This window comes from Gadus morhua, chromosome 12 (assembly GCF_902167405.1).
Source record: "Gadus morhua chromosome 12, gadMor3.0, whole genome shotgun sequence".
Taxonomy (NCBI): domain Eukaryota; kingdom Metazoa; phylum Chordata; class Actinopteri; order Gadiformes; family Gadidae; genus Gadus; species Gadus morhua.
The window spans coordinates 30,870,763-30,891,949 of NC_044059.1; the positions used below are offsets into that span (position 1 = coordinate 30,870,763).

General features: G+C 42.9%; 3 protein-coding genes across 4 annotated transcripts in view; 2 read left to right on the plus strand and 1 right to left on the minus strand.

Moving 5' to 3' along the window:
- Positions 1–21,187, minus strand: part of myo1f (myosin IF) — a 308,989-nt gene that overhangs the window by 244,009 nt on the left and 43,793 nt on the right.
- impact (impact RWD domain protein) lies at positions 117–11,977 on the plus strand. 2 transcript variants are annotated; one of them, XM_030373381.1, is made up of 11 exons: positions 117–283; positions 1,428–1,556; positions 1,671–1,723; positions 1,821–1,883; positions 2,074–2,159; positions 3,325–3,459; positions 3,845–3,939; positions 4,454–4,527; positions 5,050–5,140; positions 9,994–10,128; positions 10,493–11,977. In XM_030373381.1, exons 1-11 carry the CDS (start codon positions 236–238, stop codon positions 10,514–10,516), a joined length of 933 nt encoding a protein of 310 aa, XP_030229241.1. In that variant the 5' UTR covers positions 117–235; the 3' UTR covers positions 10,517–11,977. The 2 variants fall into 2 exon arrangements, with proteins under 2 accessions (XP_030229241.1, XP_030229240.1); XM_030373380.1 differs by having other exon boundaries at positions 11,555–11,977.
- LOC115556215 (histamine H3 receptor) lies at positions 12,310–19,538 on the plus strand. Its single transcript, XM_030373370.1, has 3 exons — positions 12,310–14,284; positions 14,607–14,773; positions 16,409–19,538. The coding sequence occupies exons 1-3, from the start codon at positions 14,044–14,046 to the stop codon at positions 17,273–17,275; spliced, it is 1,275 nt and encodes a 424-aa protein (XP_030229230.1). The 5' UTR covers positions 12,310–14,043; the 3' UTR covers positions 17,276–19,538.

Genomic DNA, 21,187 nt, shown 5'->3' on the forward strand with positions numbered 1-21,187 from the left:
GTGGAGTTTCTTTGTCATTTATTGAGATTTTAATTGAATATTAAGTACTAGTAATACTGTGATGCGACATTGATGAAGTGGACACACACGGCGGATTCCTGAGGTGAAGGCTCTTATGATGGTGACGGCTAAAAGAAAGAGCTCGTGATGAACCTCCTGCTGGATGGTAACGTCATGTTGTAGTTTCATGGTTGTGTTTACTTGATCTGTTTTTTTAGCTCAATGATGCGTACAGATGGAGAACACATTCAACCCGGACCATGCAGAGGATCTCCAGTCCCAAGTAAGACTTGATCCTGGACGCAGCACACAACACACAACATACAATACACAATACACAATACATAACACACAATCCAACTCCCGACCAGGGAGCCATGTGTGCATTTAGGTCAGCGACACATTTTGACTTATTAAGTGTAGGGTGTACATGTATGAATAAAAAAGAATTGCAAAGTAATTATCAGCAACTTTCTTATCGCTGACCGGCGTAAAACAAGCTGATTGGTTTCATTGTGGTTCACTGTGGTTCTGGTCTGTAACTCATATGCAATGATCATTGATCATAGCAAAATAGAAACGCTACTCAAGAGAAAGTGGGAAGATCTTCATGAATCCATCTAGTCACTATCTACAGCCATGTGTGGTTACACATGGTGGTGAGCATGTCCAGGGCAGTCTTCTGAAGATTGAGCTGGACATCGTGAGACACAGTGAGTCTCTGGGAATAATGACTAGTTTTCAGCAAGGTGAAATTAGAAATCTTCAAGATTACTTTATTTTCGCTCTGGATATGTGTCACATTCACCTCGTGTTTGATGTGAAAATCAGGTTACACTAAACCATGCCTATAAAGCATTGAGTAGGCGATTGTACACGTTTATTAATATAATTTGGTATTAGCCTACAGCCTGTAATTTGGTAATTACACTGTAAATACCATATGTAATTACAGTGTATTTACATATGGTATGCTTACACCCAAATATAGCATTTTGTTCAATTGGCCCATCGTCTGCCCCACTGAAAAGGGCCTATAATATGTGTAAAAGAATAAAGCCTTATTAACTACAGGCACCTGTTCACGCCTAAAAGTCAAATGAACGTTGTCCCAGCAGTTTTTTTGTTCTCAAGTTATTTTCACTTGTTTGGCAGCAGAAGGCCTTTGAATACTCAATCTATCCGTCCCCCTGGGAGAACACTGGCAGCAGAGGGCCTTCTGCTTCCACTGGGAGAGTCTTTTGGAGGACAACTCAAACCGTGATTGACAAACGTTGGCGCTGGGCTTGCATATAAGATGTTGGTGTCACTATAAAACCAGCAAAGCCTTGATCAGGGATCACGGTATTATTCATAATATGTGGTGACAGTTTGTGCTGATGTCTGTTCTTTCTTTGTGTCACGTGGATGCACTATTGGAACCTTAGATCGAAGAAGTCGAGGCCCTGTCCTCAATCTACGGAGATGAATGGTGTGTCATCGATGAAGCATCTAGAATATTCTGCATTCAAATATCGAACGACATAGGGGATACAAAACTGACAGCATGTTTGCAGGTAACATCATCACACAACACCCGTCTAATGTCATCTTTTCAAAACCTCTGTTGTGTGTCTAATATATTAATGGATCTAATGGATCATCTATGTCCATGTTTTCTACATGCACAGGTAATTCTTCCATCTGATTATCCAAGCTCCTCGCCACCAATCTATCAGATTAAGTAGGACCATCTAATATGTTCAACTGTAACACAACCGCTGACTTGAGATAAGGATCCCGTCCCGCTACTAAACTGTTTCTCTTCATCTCTTCTGCAGTGCCTCGTGGCTGCGTGGTCTCCAGAGGGTAACATTGGCAAACAGCCTGGAGGAAATTTATGTGTGAGTGTATTTTGGTATTTTTCACTTGGGCTACGTGGTAGACCGATCTTTGTTTGAATCTCAGCAGATCTGCCGATGACTGTTACCATAAACTTCATGTTATATTTATCTAATTTTACATCAAGCCAAATGACAAAAGTGTAAACTTCAGAGTCTAGGCCCTAACAAGGAAATATTTCCATTTGAACAGAGAGAATGTCGGGGAAAGCCTTCTCTACCTTTGGGTAGAAACGATTCGGGAGTTTCTCAGGGAGAAATCCCAGAGCGCAGGAGCAGGTAATAATTCAGAAGGGTATGGATCATTTTCAGATTCATATGCTTTGACTGCGATGCCGAAGATCCTTCAGGATCTCCATTGCAATGCTGCACTCTCAAGATAGCCAGTGAACGACAATCCCTTGAGCAGCTGTTATTTTTGGACAATAATAATAATAGTTTTAATCATAATAATAATTAATGATACATATTGTATTATATAAAAATACCAAGAGCATACCTTAATCAAAAGGTAAGAAGCTTACCCAAATACTAGATTTTCCTTCTGCTTTGATAAAGCTCTTTGGATTCTAGTATTACAGGAGGCCGTCTGGGCTGTGATAAAGGGTTCAAAGTGCTCTCTTTGTGAGTAGATTAGATGTTGAGGGACTGAAGGGAATTAAGATCGATATCCAGGCAATGGCATTGGAAAAATCTTTGGAATGTGTAAAAATTGTAAAGAATAAGCAAAAGGGAATCCAAAATATATCTTTTGTGCCTGTTATTGTTAATGTGTATCCTTAACCGTAAATGATTCAGACCCTCCTCTGGGGAGTGAAAGAAAAGCGATTAGACGACGGATTGCGATTAATATGGCGATGAGCAGAGAGGGAGGCTGGACCTTTGCCCTGGGAATGGAGATTGGCAGCTTGTTTTTGTTGTTGACAAAATGACTGGAGTAGAAAGGTGACCTGAAGGAGGAGATGCCTCATGGGGAAAAGGAAATGAAAAGGGGAGTAAACAGGACAGAAAGCCTGACCCAGGTAAAGGACAAAGGAGAAGCCTGGGCTGAATGGACCAGCAGGCAGGGAGCCACACAAAGGACACATGAGATGGTGATCCAAAGTGTGTGTGTGAAGTCAAAAGACACACCACATGTAGACATTTAATATTGTTCTTCTATTGACTCCTGTTCAGATTATTAATGTGTTATATCCTCTTCCTTAAACCGCGCATCATACCAACAATATCTCGATATTTCTCCTTATTATTCAAAGTGCTAATGTGAATGCTTAATATTTATATTATTGATTAAAATTCAAAACAAGGTTACTTTAACCAGCTGAATCCCTTTGTGTACTAGAGTCTGAGCTGGGGAAGGTTTGAAATGGGAGTTTTTTAACGTGATCAAATCATGCAGATTGAAGTTGAAACCGAACACATGTCTTTAACCTGAATACCAAAGAGGAAGAGCCCGGTGGAGTCAATCTGACAACAGAGGAAGATGTGGATAATGGCGAAGAAAATTATGATTTACCAGACTTCAGGACAGTGAAAATGAACACAGAATATGTCCATCCCTTCATGAATCACGAAAGTGGTAGGACTTTTTTTTCTTAATTGATAATATTAAATGTTGCCATACAATACACATAGGGAACGGGTTAGGGTTCAACCTAACCCTTCACTCTCCTGATGTAGGGTTCGGGTTAGGTTTAGGGTCTAACCCAAACCCTAACCCTTCACTCTTATGATTTAGGGTTTGAGTTAGGGTTAGGGTTTAAACCGAACCCTTCGCTCTCATGATGTCGGGTTAACCCTAACCCTAACCCAACATCATGAGAGCGAAGGGTTTGGGTTAAACCCTCGAGTTCGGGTTTAACCCAAACCCTCCACCCTCATGATGTTGGGTTAAGGTTAGGGTTAACCCAACATCATGAGGGTGAAGGGTTTTCCTTTGCGGTGTTTCTCTTGGTGCACCATAGATGGAGAAGTGCCTCCTGTCAAACATGGCTCCATCATCACCGACCGCCGCAGCACCTTCCAGCCTCACCTGGCGCCGGTGACCGCCCCCGGACAGGTAGGCTGCACCTGGGGCATACCTGGCCTTGGTCGGGCACGTTGGACGCTTGTTTCTGGGGATAATACATGTTCCTAACATAGGTTACTAAAGTTTAGAATGTAGTTAGTAATGAGTAAATGATTTGACTCTTTAATTAGTTGTGAATTTTTCTATTTTTGCTGAATTGTAATACATTTCTGTTTTTAAGTTGAACGATCAGTCCTTTTGAGTCTGTTAAGTGTGAAATATTTTGCTGATCACATCATCATTTGTGGGACATAATCATTCCCTTTAAGTTGAAGTTGTTGTCTCATCAGTTTCTGGGCTATCCTCTTAAGACAAACTGATAGGGTATGAATAAAGGCAAGTCATTATTATTCTTTAGTAGATAGAAATGTTTCTTTAATTACTCATTGAGGGAAGGATAAAAGATAGTGATGAAAATCAGACCAGTGTTGTTCTTTGTTCATCAATATAGAGAAAGATATAGAAGAATATTTGAATTGATTATTGTATTGGTTTCCTGATGCAGGTGAAGATGGTTCTTGATAAGCTGTACGGAAATAAGAAGATTGCAAGTGCCACGCACAACATTTATGCTTACAGGTCAGTTCTGATATTTTTCCTGTGGTCTGATGAAGTTGAATTGTGTGTATTTAATTATTAAATAATAATAATTATTAATTATTAACACTTTACTGTAGATTGATTTTAAATGCATTTCAATAGTTTTGAATGAAATCTACAAAGAGAGGAAATAATTATGGCTTTTGGAAAGTGTGTGTGTGTGTGTGTGTGTGTGTGCGTGCGTGCGTGCGTGTGTGTGGTCATGACTCAGAGGAGAAGAGTTGTGACATTCTGGCCTCTTAAAGCCACTCTCCACTGAGGAGGGGGCCGTCATTCCGTTTAATTTTGTGACTAGAACCATCAAATGTTCCCTTACCTCGTGCCAAGCACACAGCCGTTACTCTCTCCCTAGCTTATTTTCATAATTGGTTTGACTTCTCATCATTATTTCTCTCTCTCTCTCTCTCTCTCTCTCTCTCTCTCTCTCTCTCTCTCTCTCTCTCTCTCTCTCTCTCTCTCTCTCTCTCTCTCTCTCTCTCTCTCTCTCTCTCTCTCTCTCAGAATCTTTTGTGAGGACAGGCAGAGCTTCCTGCAGGACTGTGAGGACGATGGGGAGACGGCTGCGGGTGGGAGATTGCTCCACCTACTGCAGGTAGGCTGTTGATTCACTGTAACCTCACCCACACGCACACACCCACGAACGCACACACCCACGAACGCACACACCCACGAACGCACACATACAGCAGGCTCCATCCCTCCTGTGTGTCACTCCATGTGTACTGGGGCTGACGGTGTTTGTGTGGTGGTTGGTATCTGAGTCATTGGATGAGTGCAAACATGACACACACACACACACACACACACACACACACACACACACACACACACACACACACACACACACACACACACACACCAAAGGTGTCAAAAATGTAATTACTATGATGTATATTCAAACAAAAACAAAAAGACTCAATCCGCCCCTGCATTGCATTGTTCACTGAAGTCTGTTTTGGATTGATATTGTTCAATGTGCTTATGGTGATATCTAGAGCCATTTAACCCAGAAATTATGCCCTGAACATCAATTATTAATAGCAGACATCGAATAGATGCCTTATGTTGACTGTTTGAATAATTCATGGTTCAACATTTAACAAACATATCCTAACATCATCATACTACCTGATAGGGTAATAAGACAATTGTTGACCACAAGGCTTTTAGAACACCCAATGAAGGGTTATTAAGGGGGGAAATATTGTGCTCAGTGTCTCTTCTTTTGAATCCAAAGCATGTTGAGGGAACATAAGATGGCAGAGAAGTGCCAGTGGGACATGTAACCCTAACCCTCACTGCTGTGGTCAGGGGCTAACCCTAACCCTAACTACTCAGGTCAGGGGCTAACCCTAACCCTCTCCCTAACCCTAACCCTAACCGCTCAGGTCAGACGGTGACCTAGAATGCCGGCGATTTGATTTCGCCCTGCTACAGAAGGGTCTGGAGAAGAGCATTACATTTCTTTCTGCTTCCAACACGTTTTATGCAGGATCCAATCACCAAGCTGGCTTCTACCCCTGGTGTGCTATTGGCTGGTTTAACACAATGCCGACAGGAAAGCGACGGCAAGCAGCCAATTGCATACAGAGTCAGATCAAGCTTCTTGTGCTGAAGAAAATGACAGCAGCCTCCACAGACCAAGCTCAATGTATGATTGAGCTTTGTCTGGCCATAGCCAGGCTAGTGGTGATCCTAACCCAAGGTTTAGGGTCATCGTCCCTCGGGCGTGACGATGAAGGTTGAACTAAAAGGTACTTTGACGTCACTAAACTCAGAACGTTTACAACCTGGTTGGCAGAGGCTGACAAAAACACAGGATTTTACTCCTGTTAGTTAATCATGGCGTTATTTCAAATGGCAAAGATAACTATTTTGAAAATAATATAATACATCTTTGTTTATACTTCAAAAAAAAAAAGAAAACCGTTTTGGGGTCACTGCCTCTTTAAGAGAGAATGCAATGTGCATGTTCTTCCGGCCAACGAGCTGATAGCATGAGCTGACTGAGTCCCCAGAAGGGGGGGTCTCATTTGCTTCTGAAAGGTGCTTCTAATGATCACAACGCCTTCCATAAACAAAAAGCCACCAAAAACATTAAAATAAATGTCATCCATCCAACGTGTGCCTCCCACGGCCCCAGGACCAGGGAGGACCTATCTCTTTGTCTGGTGGAGCATATGCCATCACAGGTGGCCCACATTCTTACTCTAGGCCCTATTTTAACGGTCTGAAACGCAAGTGAGAAGCGCCAAGCGCAAGTAGCTTTGTCGGCGGTTCTTCGGATGTCGCTAGTTTACCGTCGTGAAGAATTACTCTTTCGCCCGGCGCATATCTAAAAAGGGTTGGTCTGAAGTAGCCAATTACCCGTGGGTGTGGTTTGGGCGTAACGTGCAACAAACCAATGAGAGTGCCAGCTCCCATCCCCTTAAGAGCCATGAGCGCATTTGAATCTGACGAGTTGATATTTTGACAGCACGTCTGCAGTCTCCGATGAGACGCACATGAATTTCAAACTGCAAATGGCTCAGCTTATGGCCAAATAATATGGCCTAATTCACACATGGAATAAGGCTTTATTCCACAACTTCAGAAATACTGAGTCCTTAAATAAATTTCGGCAAAGAAAACGTATATGATATAACATGATATGCGGTAACTGTGGTTCTATTTAATGATATACGCAATGCATTATAAACATCGTTTCTTATCAGTATTGTATGCATTATCGTTATCGACTTGTGTTCCTATTATGCATGTGTCCCCCCGTTAATATACATTGCCATGGACTGTATTATGCGTTACGTGTTTAGTTTGCGTGTGTTTAAACAGATGGGCGCGCGTGTGTGTGCGCGTTACAAATACACACACGCGTGCCCGCATTCATTCATTATTTTTAACACTCACTCGCGGTAAAACAATGTTTTCTCACGATCAAATACTCCTCAATCCTAAAAGTTATGGGCATGTTAACGATGTCTGTGTCAAGAAAATATGTGTTTGCTGTACGGTGTTTGCAGATGCATTGATTTAAAAGTACAACTTATTACCGCTGTATCAGCTGTTCTTTCCCAAATAATTTACCAAGCATGTGTGGCTAGGTAGATGAGAGAAGCAAAGTGTATGCGCGAGGGGCACAAGCAACATTATGCATGCGCCCTTAAAATAGCATCTGAACAACGCGCCACTGACTTTAAACCAGGTATTTTCTGGTTTGTGGCGCTGCTGGCGCAAGTGGTCCAATGAAATGTCCAAATAGCAACAAGGAACGTTTGCGCCAGAACACGCCTCCTCACCCTTTCACCGAGCCGCCCCTTGGGGCACAAGATCATTCCCTAATTTAGCGACGCGTGGCGCAGGAGGGAAAAGCACGCTCTGCGCCAGTTGCAAACTAGCAACGACACATGCGCCAGTGATTAAGTCAATTGCGCCGGATGCAAGATAGGGCCCTCTGTGTCCTTCAATGTTTTTATTTTCTGCCTCTCTGCCCTCCTCACGTCTGATGTTCCAGGATCTTTGCTCGCTGACTGTCAGGTGGCTGTCCCGAGGCCCTTTGAACATTTAGTTTAGACTGTTACACAGATTGTTCCTCGTTCAGCTTCAGTTGAGGTTTTAATGTATTGCACAATACTATATTTTATGTTGCATAGCTTTATGATTGTCCAAATACATTAATCATAGCAGTACTAAAAAAACATCTTTATTATCTAGTACTAATCATTTAAGAGCTGCCTCTATCGAAAGGAACCACTGGCTTCACAAACATTCAGTGGACAACCCAGAACCACTGACCAGGCTTTGATTCTGAACATCCTAGCCTCACATAGTATCCTTGTCTATAATATTAGAGAAGGATTATCTGTGTATAAATAATAAGAGCTCAATGGTGGGCTGTGGGCATAGCGGCAGTAGGAAGCTGCTACCGACGGGGACAAGAGAGTGGCACTTCTTTTAGAAACAGCAATGGCTGGTAGAGAGGTGACAGCAGGATGCACACCTGTGGTATGGAGCTGTTTCTCTACTCTCATCGTATCCCACGGCTACTCCCCACTGACGGGCAAACCTCCTGCTAACCCTCCAGAGGAATCCAGTAGCATTCATTTGACCCCACTTTCCCTGCAGTGTTCATACAAAAGAAGAAGCACCTGTAAAATGGCATTGTGATTCACTCCCAGATCCACCACACCACAGGATGGGCTCTCGTTCACAACTGGTCCGTCGCACCAGTGTGAGAATTATGGAAATCTGATACTTTGAGTCATTGAAAAATTGAAAAGCCTCTCTTCTGTCAAGCCCTGAACAAGAGGATGCTGACAGACAATTTGAATGGTTGCTAAGCGATGGCTGTAGCCACTATACATGCTTCTGAATCTGTTCACCAATAAATACCAATAGTTTGTTCGATCCAAATTAAAACTGTCGGGGGGGAAAGTTATGAAATGGTGCATCTGATTGTAGAAAGCTGCCCTCCTATCGATCTCGCCCCGAGGTTAACTGAACCTCTTCCACTCTTTACTCAAGCTGCGTTAAGGTAAACCGCAGAAATGAAAACACAAAATGTTTCCGGCACCACTCAAACATAAGTAACCATTTCTGAAAAAAGGAAAGTCAGACTGGAACTCTTTGTGCAGAGCAAAGAGATGAAACTGATGGGGACGTACAACCTAAACTGCTACATAGTAAACAAATATGAGATAACTGCTACGGGCTTCCTGTTGCAATAGATGAGCCATCTCGAGGTGATATCTCGTCTCACTGAGACTCCTCACAGAGTCCTGTTCTAGATTATCGACATGTACATCTATATTGTAAGCTTCTCTTCCAACATGCTCCAGTACATTTGGCTCTGCTCCAGTCTTCTCGGTCTCTAAAGAAAAACCCTTGCTTCCCGCTGCCTAATTTAGACGGGCGCCAGATCTTTCTCTATCACTGAATGGGCCACGTGAGGTAATGAATACAAGTGGGCTGATTAATAGTTGGTAGGCAGCTGATCGTGATTCCCCATTAGCTCTCCCCAGTTGCACTTTTGTGTGTTTTTGGAGCCCATTCATCCCCTCTTCCTTGGTGCATGGACCCACCAGGCCCTGCACTGCTCCTCTGCCTGTGTAAGGCATCTGGTCTGATCCGGCCTTCCTTTGTTTTATTAATTTTAGAGCTTATGATCATTTCTCAGAAACTCTATATCTTTTCTCTCTCAAATTCTCTCTGTGTCGTCTTTCTCCCTCTTTCAGAGAGATGCAGCAGAACACTAATGGTTCTTCCCTAACCCTAATCCTAACCCTAACCCAGAACCCTAATGGCTCTTCCCTAACCCTAACCCAACATCTTTCTCTTTGTGTTTCTCCCTCTTTCAGAGAGAGATGCAGCAGAACACTAATGGCTCTTCCCTAACCCTAACCCATCATCTTTCTCCATCTTTCTCTTTGTGTTTTTCCGCATCGCCAGATTCTAGATGTGCGGAACGTGATGGTGGTGGTCTCCCGCTGGTACGGCGGCATTCTGCTGGGCCCAGACCGCTTCAAACACATCAACAACTGCGCCCGCGGCGTCCTGGTGCAGGAGGGCTACACCTTCTCCGCGGTGAGACGCTAATCGAGTGTCACACATTGAGCCGTAGTTCAGCATCACTGCGCCCAAGTCCAATATATAGCAAGCAGCACTTCCTGGCGCTAGCTGGAAGGGTACTTCTCTATTAGCTTGCTTGATGTTTTTATGCATGCATGGAAAGCCCCAGTTGAAGTTGAGTTTAGCTGGGATTAGGGTTAGGGTTAGCCTGAATAACCCTCTCTAAGGTGGATGGTTCCAATAGCCATAGATCTGCTAGCGATTCACTGGAACATTTACACATTGTTAATCTGTTTGTTTGGCTGTTGTTTGTTGTTTCTCATGTTTAACAATCCCATTATGGGTATGAGTTTACTTTAAGTGTCTTATCTATGTCCAGGAGATCAAACAGTGTTTCTTCTAGCACCCGCCACCAAAGAGATACAGGTAGTCTGCTTTGAAGTGTTCTTTCCCTCTAAGTCATCAACTGATAACATAAAAGACCGCTCATCTTGTGTCACTAATAGATTAAAGGTAATGAAAATCTCCCTGATGCATGAAGCCCACAATACAGCCATTTATTTAATCGGCAATACATTTAGGTTTGTCATATTATTGTTGCTTAGTTTGAAGTGTTGAGAATGCAAGAAAAAAATGACGTTTGTGTTTAAACCGCACTTCATCCTCCTAAGGCCACTCTGGGCACTTCTACAAAGAACCCCTCCCCCCACACACACACACACACACATACCCCCTACACGTGGTGTCTGTTAACGCTTATAGGTGTGTCTGGGGACCAGGTAATGGGACCAGCCACCCCTGTGGTTAAGACAACATGCTCTGCGTGAGTGACTCCCTCCACTGCGTCCATCTTGTTGTATGTTGTGTTCTGCAGTAATAAAGAGATTGGGGACAGTGGAACAGAGAAGACATTGTTTAATTCCACAGAGGCTAAATGCTGTACAATTATGTGTTGTGGAAGAGGACCTGACTCACAAAGCTTAGTTAGCTGACCTGAGTGCTAACTCAAAATTAATAAATTACACGCATTCCCTTGAAGGAACAAATAACACTTTAAATTAAAAGTGCGCTTGAGCTGGGAGACGTTAACGAATATTGTTTAATGAGCAATGACATTATGAAGGGGATTGTGTTTTATTTAAATGTCCAAAATGCTTTACCCTGTTAAAAGCCTCTTATTTAAATTGAGCTATTGAGATATTTTGAAGTGTGAAGCAAAGTATACTGCCACACACAACATCCTCAATGGCAAATGACTAAACTTTATTTAATTGGTACATTTTGGGAATGTCTGTACTTGAATGAGGCAAACTCTATGTGCCCGTACCTGTAGGACTGGTGGCAGACGAAGGCACGCGAATGCGTGTGATATTTGAACCACATGATTATTTCCCTGAACGGCGAGTCAGCACCCTGAACGTGTTGGTGTGTTGTACCACAGGAAGAAGCCACCACACAGGGAGGAAAGGGCAAGAAAACAAGAAGTAAGAAGGCAAAATGAGTCACTCTGAATGGAATGCCTTGATCTGCGGCCGGCCTGGAGAGGATCTGGAGTGGAGATAACCGCAGGTCTAACCCTAACCCTAACCCTAACCGCAGGTCTAACCCTAACCCTAACCCTAACCGCAGGTCAGGCAGACTACACACGTTTCAACACAACTGAAGAAGATCAAGTTACAATGCCTGGGATAATCAAAAAATGGAAATGACTTAAAATGGATCATTATAGTGTAATTGAATTTAATGTATTAAATGCCATTACATATATTAATATTTTGAGTTTAACATACTTTGTTCTTCATGAGTTGATTAAAACCTCTGTGTTTAAAGTCTCATTTTAATAAAGAGTTGAGAGTTACAAACATATTGTATACACAGCTTATTTTTGTCAAACATCTATAAACATCAAAGCTGCAGTGAGGCATTAGAGTGCCGTTTCCAGCGGACTACAACCTCACTGATGGACACCTCCCCAGAACACTGCATCAAACATGCAGAGAGAATTTATTCAATGACTCAAGGAACTGATAGCTTTGCTTTCCTCGGCTGCATGTGCCTCTCTCTCTCTCTCGCTCACTCTTTATGTATATATTTATAGGTGTGTATGTTTATATATATATGTATGTATGTATGTATGTATGTATGTATGTATGTATGTATGTATGTATGTATGTATGTATGTATGTGTGTGTGTGTGTGTGTGTGTGTGTGTGTGTGTGTGTGTGTGTGTGTGTGTGTGTGCACGTGCGTCTCCCGCTCCTCTGAGAGCATTTTGTCATCCCTATTTTCCGCTGGGTCTCTCTCCCACTACACCACATACTCGGCCCTCTTCCCGTTCCTGGATCTCTCCGTTGTTCCTCCCTTGGTCCTACTGGCCATCTGTCCTCATCTCGGATATTCCACCCGCCCTACCCCGCCTGTTGCTCAGCATGCCGATCATGTCATAATTAACATTTTGTTATTATTCCTACAATAACATCCTCAAACGTTTGACTGTACAGGTCATTACCCAGGTCATTACACCGATGAATTGGTCATTAAGTGTTCGATTGAATGATTGGGTGGTTATATAAAAAAATAAAAATAAGTGATTTGCTCGCTCAATTTACCGAGTTATAGTGTAGGCTATTAATTGGTCGATTCGTTGAGTGATTTGACAGCATCGTAGGGTGTTGCAGGAATCAAATCTAATTTTCGAACCATTGAGAATAACGACAATGATAATTTGATCAAACGGCGCTGTCAGTGACAGGTTGTCATAACACCCTTCCTCTTCAAGTGTCCATGCAGTCTTCCCAAAACCTCGACTGATGAATATGTGTTCGGCACGAGAGATCAGAATTAAGCCCTGTGCTATATAGGCACAGTCCTTTGAAGCCTGTAACAATACAATACGTAATTGCTTATTTGTCTTCTTATGGTTGCGACCTTGTCTCTACACTGTGAACGACACTAACCCTAAGACTCTCAGACCACCGCAGGGGGGAAGTCTGCCCTGACATCAAAACTCGGTCCAAGGTCAAAGCCCCTGTTTGGGCAGCAGCTCATCTCGCCATATATCACGGCTGTAAAACTTATATAAAAAACAGCATTATTCAATCGAATATGGTAAATGATGAGTTGGAATGCTTTGAAGGGGCTCAACGTTAATCGATATTGTTTGGCATTTGAGTATGTTCCAATATGTAGGCCAATAGATAGATATTTGATAACAATTGGTCGTTTATTGCTTATTTCAGAGCTCTTCACTAATGGTCGTCTATGAGTTTCAGCAGCTCTTGATTCAAGGGTTCGTTACAGATGGGAGCGAGTCTGTTAATTTATTGGACAATAGAACCAATAGTAGCCGCCCCCTGTATCTTTTCATGGAGAACCCGTTTGAAACAAAGGGTGGACAAGGGTTGGATGTTTAATGTATTCAACCTTCTCAAAGTGTTTCTACAAATTGAAAAAAAGCTGTCCTCTGAATCACATCACTGAATCAGCATCAGAATTGATCGTAATCACTTAATAGTTTCTAACGAGCATAGCGGGCAGAAGACGTCAATGCAATTCACTGGAGGCTTCCATCTCAGTTCCAATACTTCCAAAAGGTCCATAGTTGGTCTGAGAGACAGAAGTACAGCAGGCAGATTTATTTTGCTTTGTGCCAATGTGCAGCTGATGCGCTCAGCCTGGCGGTGTAGGCTACTGCAGACAAAGAACCGCGACCACATGGGATACACTAAATCACCTTCTTCACGGATCAAAAGGAACATGGGCTAAATGGAGAAAGTAACATCGATTGTTCTTATATCTACATTTGTGGATGTCCCGCTCCCTGCGCATTGTTACCCGGAACACAAAGTCGGAGCATCAAACCGGATCGCTAAACAGATGTTGTTTGGGTTAATTTGGCGTGTCTACAATGCATCGTAAATCAGAATAACAATGGGAGCCTATCTGACGGAGTCCAACTCGAGCGGGAACTTTAGCAGCAGGGACACTGAGAACGGGAGCGTCCTCCTACCTCCTACGCTGGTGGGGATCTTCTCGGTTCTGATGGTAACTCTGGTGATCGTTATCGTAGCTGGTAACGCACTGGTAATCATGGCTTTTGTTGTGGATAAGACCCTAAGAACTCAAAGCAACTACTTCTTCCTCAACCTTGCTATCTCGGATTTCCTTGTGGGTGAGTCTCCATCTTCTGCTTCAACTTCTCCTCCGTTCCTTTGTGTTTCTGACCTTTATTTGACGTGCCCATCCGAGGCTCCTCAGGTTTATTGGAGTGGCCAACATCTGGCCTCTGCCTTATTTCTATTTATAACGCAATGGTTTATATTTAGTCATATCAGTGGACAATAGAAACCAGCTCTTCAAATATGGATCTTATTTATGAACAGAAAAGCACCTGCTCCTCTGATACTCTAGTTTGACTATTGAAAGTGCAACGGCATGAGATGTGACGCTGAGCTTCAGTGATCCTGGTGATGGTCCGTCCCCTCGCCCCGCAGGTACCTTCTGCATCCCGGTCTACATTCCATACAACCTGACAGGTCGCTGGATGCTGGGCCGAGGTCTCTGCAAGGTGTGGCTGCTCATGGACTACCTGCTCTGCACGGCGTCCGTCTTCAACATCGTCCTAATCAGCTACGACCGGTTTCTCTCCGTCACCAGAGCGGTGAGGAGCCTCAATACGCACCACGCATCAACGCACACAATTCCACACAGCCGCGCTCTGACACAAAGGCTTTAGGGCGCTACTGAGTCACTGCTGGTGCCATGGTAGCTGTATCCTTTGTCTTATCACGCGGGGTTGCAGCAGGTCTCAGCTGTGTGTTAGTCATGCACTTCTGTCAGCTATAAACTTTAAGATTAAGAATCTGTGGCATGGAGATGTCTTTGGATTTGCGAATAAATATATTGATTTATCCCAATATAGGCTTGAAATCAATACTGTAATGGAATTGATACATTTTGTTTTAACTATTTGTGTTAAGTAAGTGTAATTGGGTCACATAAAATTCGCTGTCCAAATACATTTGTTATGCAATTAGAGGTTGGGTTATGGGTTAGGGTGTTCAAATAACAAAATGTCATTATCAATGATTAAAAATAATGGAAATACAGTTATAGATCATCACCTTTGATCGTTCATCAGCATCAGGATTTCCACTTGGACAGTTCACTATTGTCAAGTTGAAAATTAAACAGTCAAGAGTCAGTCAGATCAAATCTACAAGAATAATTAGTGGAACAGTATCTTGCTCTTATCTGTATAAAAAAAAGAAATCTGTGTTGTTGGCATAAATCCCATGCTTCAATGTAAGTAACTGCAGTTAGTTGGTTAATTAGTTGCTTGCTAAATATAGGAACAACCTTAAGTTATGTCCTTGGTCTTTGTACCATTACATGCACCATTAACCACTACATTGTGACTCCAGCTGAGCTTGAACCGGTCCACAGTTGACTTGTTCTGTTTGGTGAGATGGCATGCAAAGAAGAAAGAAGCTGGACAGGGTTAGGGTTACCCTAGACCAGGGTTAGGATAACCCTAACACTAACCCTACCCTAACAGGGTTGTTGAAAACGGCCATGCTAATAGAGGGTTTGGTGGTAAAACAATGGAGTACAATGACAAGAGCCATGCGAAGGAGGAAGAGGAGGAGGAGAGGATCAGGATAGGCCGATGTTTCTTCTCTTTGTTGTGTTAACAAGCCTTCGTGCTCTCTCCCCAGTAAAGCTGGATGGACAATAGACACACACACAGGCGCACACAATCAAACACTTGGTATATTGTTAGGTATCTATACTGGTGATTTATTAAATGATTTATTTATTGATTGCAGGCTGTATTTATTGCTTGATTTATTGAATGGTTCAATGATTCATCATGATTTAAACAAGTATGAACCAAAAACAAAATGGATCATGGATGGGTGAGCTAATCCTCACAGTTAATAATGATGGGGGTTTAGTCATCGTCACACTATTGCATGTTTGTAAGCATGGAGCCTGAAACATCATAAATAACGTGGAGTCCAGAGTGCTGGAACAACACACATCCATAGCCTCCCAGTGTAATTACTGAGGCTCCACCGGCCAGCTGATAGCATCTAGATGGCATTCAAAATACAGGGCAGCCCACATCTTGATCGAACATGCTTTTAAAATCACAGTGTTAAGCATGACATGACAAAGCACTCATCCCCCAGTTACAATGGGAATAACTACAGCCCCATGCAGTAAATTGGTACGGATATAATCATAGACAAGGACATTTATCTGACCAGTGTCTTACCAAACTGTCTCCCAGGTTAGGTACCGGGCACAGAGAAACATGACACGGCAAGCCGTGACCAAGATGGTGGCCGTGTGGCTCCTAGCCTTCCTCCTCTACGGCCCCGCCATCCTCTTCTGGGAGTCGTTCAGGGGCCACAGCATCGTCCCCGCCAACCAGTGCTTTGCCGAGTTCTACTTCACGTGGTACTTCCTCCTGAGCGCTTCCACCTTCGAGTTCTTTGCGCCCTTTGTGTCGGTGGCCTTCTTCAACCTCTGCATTTACCTGAACATTCGCCACAGGAACAAGAGCATGTCGGCCTGCACGGAGGACTCCTCCGCCTCGGCCACCGTGCAGCAGGACCTCCGCCCGCCCAGAGGGAACGGCGCCGCCTTGTCCGTGTTTTTCGTCAAGACGCGCAAAGTGTCGTCCAGCGAGCCCGCCGCAATTTCCGCGGTCATCGAAGACGAAGAATTCGGCCGGCCGTCGAGCTGCGGCCCCGGCGCCACCCTGACCTTCATCCACAGGAACCGGCCGTCTCCCCGCAGGAGCGGCGCCGTCGTCTTCGAAACCCGGTCGCCGTGCAATGCGCCCGGCCGCAGGACTCAAGGCTCTCGTCTTACTCGGGACAAGAAAATTGCCAAATCGCTGGCCATAATCGTGTGTATCTTTGGCGTCTGCTGGGCGCCCTACACTCTACTGATGATCATCCGCGCTGCCTGCAGTGGCGCGTGCGTCGAGCACTACTGGTACGAGATGACCTTCTGGCTCCTTTGGTTGAATTCTGCCATCAACCCCTTCCTGTACCCTCTCTGCCACAGCAGCTTCCGCAGGGCCTTCTCCAAAATCCTCTGTCCTAAAGGGCAGTCGGTCCAACCTCAGATTGAGATACAGTCCTGCTAGCGAGCCGCTCCGACTGTTCTTCCATTAAGGGTTGCCCACTTTCAAGCTATGGACCCCATTCAGGTGGACGTCTACATCTGAAAGGAAGTCAACTTAAACGGAACAAAGGACGGCGCAGACAGCAACACAACGGAGGCTGAAGAGCGTTGAAGGAAATGAGAGGCAATGACAATTTGAGTTCCATAACCGCTGAAGGTCATGAGATATACCTTGTATTCTGAGACAGGATCCCATTAACAAACACATTTGCAGTTTTTGGGATTAAGGTAAGAAACATGGCCAGAAATTGTATTGCATTATTTTATGTATTTATATAATTTATAACTCAATAGGATTTCAAGTGAAACCTCAATATTTCAAACCTTATAATAATTTCCAAAATCATATAAATATATATCATATAGATGCAATCACTACCGTGTGAGGAGATACATTTTTAACTATGAGTAGTCCTGCAGCAACAGAGCTTCAAGATCAAATTATGTAGATGTGATGCCTAACTAAGACCAAGAGTCAGTGTTCTGATATAGATCATTCAACAAAAAATCATGTCTTTCAATGTGATCTTGAAGAGTGGGTGGGTATGTTGACTAAAAGTAAGTGCTGTAATCGAAGCAGAACTCACTCTCTGTGTGTCCATGTTCAGGAAATGGAAGATAATTTCAAAAGCCGAGAGGGATATCAAAGTGCTTAGAATCGGTAGTCAGATTTCAACCAATTTTTATTGGGCCATAAAAAACGCCACCCGTCAGACTTTATATCCAGGCGTTGAAGCGTTTTCATATGGAGGTGTGATTTTTTTTTTACCCAGTTTATAAAGAGTAATACATTCTTAATCCGGGTTCAAGGTGTACTTCTGTGAAAGAGCCATAGTGAGTATTTCACTCCTTGCCTTCAGTGAGTTAGGTAAGTAGAGTAGAATATCATGGATTTAATAGAGATCTGGGACATGAACTGCAAGGAACAGTTGGCAAAGAGACGTAGATCCTTATTATCAGACTAATCCAAGGCAATCTGTACCGATGTCTAACAGCTGTCCGAACCTTTCTGGGCCTTAGGGTGAGTCACTAACCCTAACTCTAAGCCTAACCTTTCTGGGCCTTAGGGATAGTCACTAACCCTAACCACTAGACACTAGTCACTAACCCTAACCCTAACCTTTTTGGGGCTTAGAAACAGCACAACCCCAACCACAAAGGCAAACCAAATTAAAGTTGCTCGCAATATTTTTCATACAGGCCGATTAAAATCACGCAATTCTTTTTTTTTTTTTTTAATTAGCAAGAATAATACATTTATAAAATAATAAATATTAATAATTATACAGGAAAAACAATGTGTCACAGTTTCTTTAACCTACGTCGGGAATAGGGCACACCTATCCAAGGCACATTGGTTGGGACAAATCATATTATGTAAGATATAGACAACTTTACTAGCATACTACTATATTTGTTTTGAAATTACAAGGACGATAAACATTGAGGTTAAAAGATAAAACAAGCACTCACACTCTTTTTTTAAATGGGTTAGGGTTAGCCCGCTAACCGAACATTTCAAAGGCAGCCCAACATGCTGCCTTTGATATGATATTGGCAAGCAATTGCTAAATAGCTGTGCGAGGAGGACAGTCCTTTATTTTCTGATGTACCAAAAAGTAAAATAATTACAATTAGAGCATTTGGCAGATGTTTTTTTTCCAACCGACTTTTATTTAACCGACTTACATCGGTTAATACACACATTGACACACCGACAGCAGAGTCAACCATGCAAGGCGACAGCCAGCTCGTCAGGAGCAGTTTGGGTTAAGAGTCTTGCTCACGGACACATCAAAACTAAGCTAGGAGGAGCTGGGGATCGAACTAGCAACCTTTCTGTACAAGGCAACTACTCTACCTCCTGAGCTAAGCCGACCCCTAATATGTTCTTGAAATCTAAGGATTATAAGGTAAAAGAAAAAGATGGATAAATTAGATATCACAACAAATGCCTTTATCCTGTTGCAAAGACCACAGCAGATCTCACAGCAGCTACCCAAGAAATTGGATTAAACATCACAAATTACAGCATTTTGCAAAATTAAAAAAAGACTCCCAGCGCAGAAAGAGTATACGTGTCTTCCGCTGTGATTTAAAATGACAAATTATATGTGAGAGGAAGGGCCTGGGACTGGCAGTGCCTTTAAACCCTGTGATTGGGTGGAATATTCTGTCTGCGTGACATGGATTCAATGTGAATAAATTGGATGGTGGGAGTGATACAACTTTTATTCATTTTTATAATCTAATCAAATCAGACCTGTATCGCAACCCGTTGGCTCATCTTATTTATATATCTGTTGTACTAGAAAGGAATAGACCTCTAGGGCTGCAAGTATGAAGAACTTTTTTGGGAAATAGCCAGCGAAGTAAATTTAAAGTAATTTTGTGAAATGCCAACAGATGTTAAGATGAATAGCCAAAGGTTTTGGTGACCTGGAGAGGCACAGGTCGACTTGTAAATTGAAAACAAATTGCTCTGTGCTGCTATTGATGTTGTTTCCATACACAATGGGGGACCAAGGAGCGAATCCATTCTGTCTTCCAAAGGAGAGAAGGAGAAGAGAAAGGGAGAGTTTGTTTAACACAGAGACCTCCCTGCCACAAGAATGCGAATACAATCAAAGAAGAATCTAGTGGATACTACCGACTGATCACACAGCAGGAGACAGGTGAGTGAAAAGGCACTGTGCAGATAACAAAAAAAACGCCAAATAGCAAGACAGGGACCAAGGCCTTTGAGATACACACTTGAAAATATATACATAGTACATGTACTGATATTAATGAATTTTGATGTTGTTAGAACCATGGAATTATCGACATCTGGGTACCATGTAGATGTTGAGAATAAATGATGAAATAAATACAATTTTGAATGTTAAACTAAAAGCTTTGTTGATAATTTTTTTACTCATCTTGGGTACTGAGACATAAACTCTTTTCCATATAAAATGCTGTCCTAATGGTAACGTTAGGTGAATTATGCTTGAATACATTTCATGGCACCTTACCCTAAACTCAAATTAGTATACTTACACTATCGTGTTTGTTATAAACCCTAATCTGGTCTGTGTGGTCTGATTGTGGTTTGAGTGAGAGACCTGAGTGAGTGAATATATCTGTGAATATATAGAAGAGCATTAACATAACATGCTTGCAGAGGATATGGAAATGAATTGTTCCCTTCTGAGTTCCTTCCCATCTAGTGGGGTTAGGGTTCGGGTTAGCAGGGTAAGGGTTAGCAGCAGGGCTGTAGTGGTCAAATTAGAGGTGGGTAAACTATGAATTTTGTGATCAGACCGACCTCGACACAACGCAACGCAACGCAAAGTGTTGCGACTCTGTAAGGCTAGCCTGGCTATATTCCATTAGGTTATCAATTAAAGTCATATTAAATCAATCAATGACAGTCAATGAATGTGTTTGTAGTTTATTCAAGTTATTCAAATTTCAACAGTAAAGAAAGGTATGTGTAGATTAAGAACTATATCTATGGCATGTGTGTATTAGTATGCATGCTTTTCACAGTAGTGCCCAGAGGGCCTCCTTGTCCTCCACGTCAGGTCCTGCCTTGCAGGGGTGTGTTCTGGGGTTCATGGCTCCCCTGTGCTTCACCAGCCAGGACTTCACATACGTGTTGGATTGAACTTTGTGAGTGGTGGGCCATTCAGTTGAATAAACATCAAGGACGACACTGTGACCATGAAGTGCAGACTGCATCTCAGGGGGCACACTATGATGTTCATTAAGCTGAACCCCCTCTCACACTCAGCAGTGCTAACTGGAATGAGATGGTCGATATTCAGGAGTGGTGCAAGGTTTTCTGGAATGATGCTTGAGTTATCCTTAAAATCCCCATAGCCTTCAA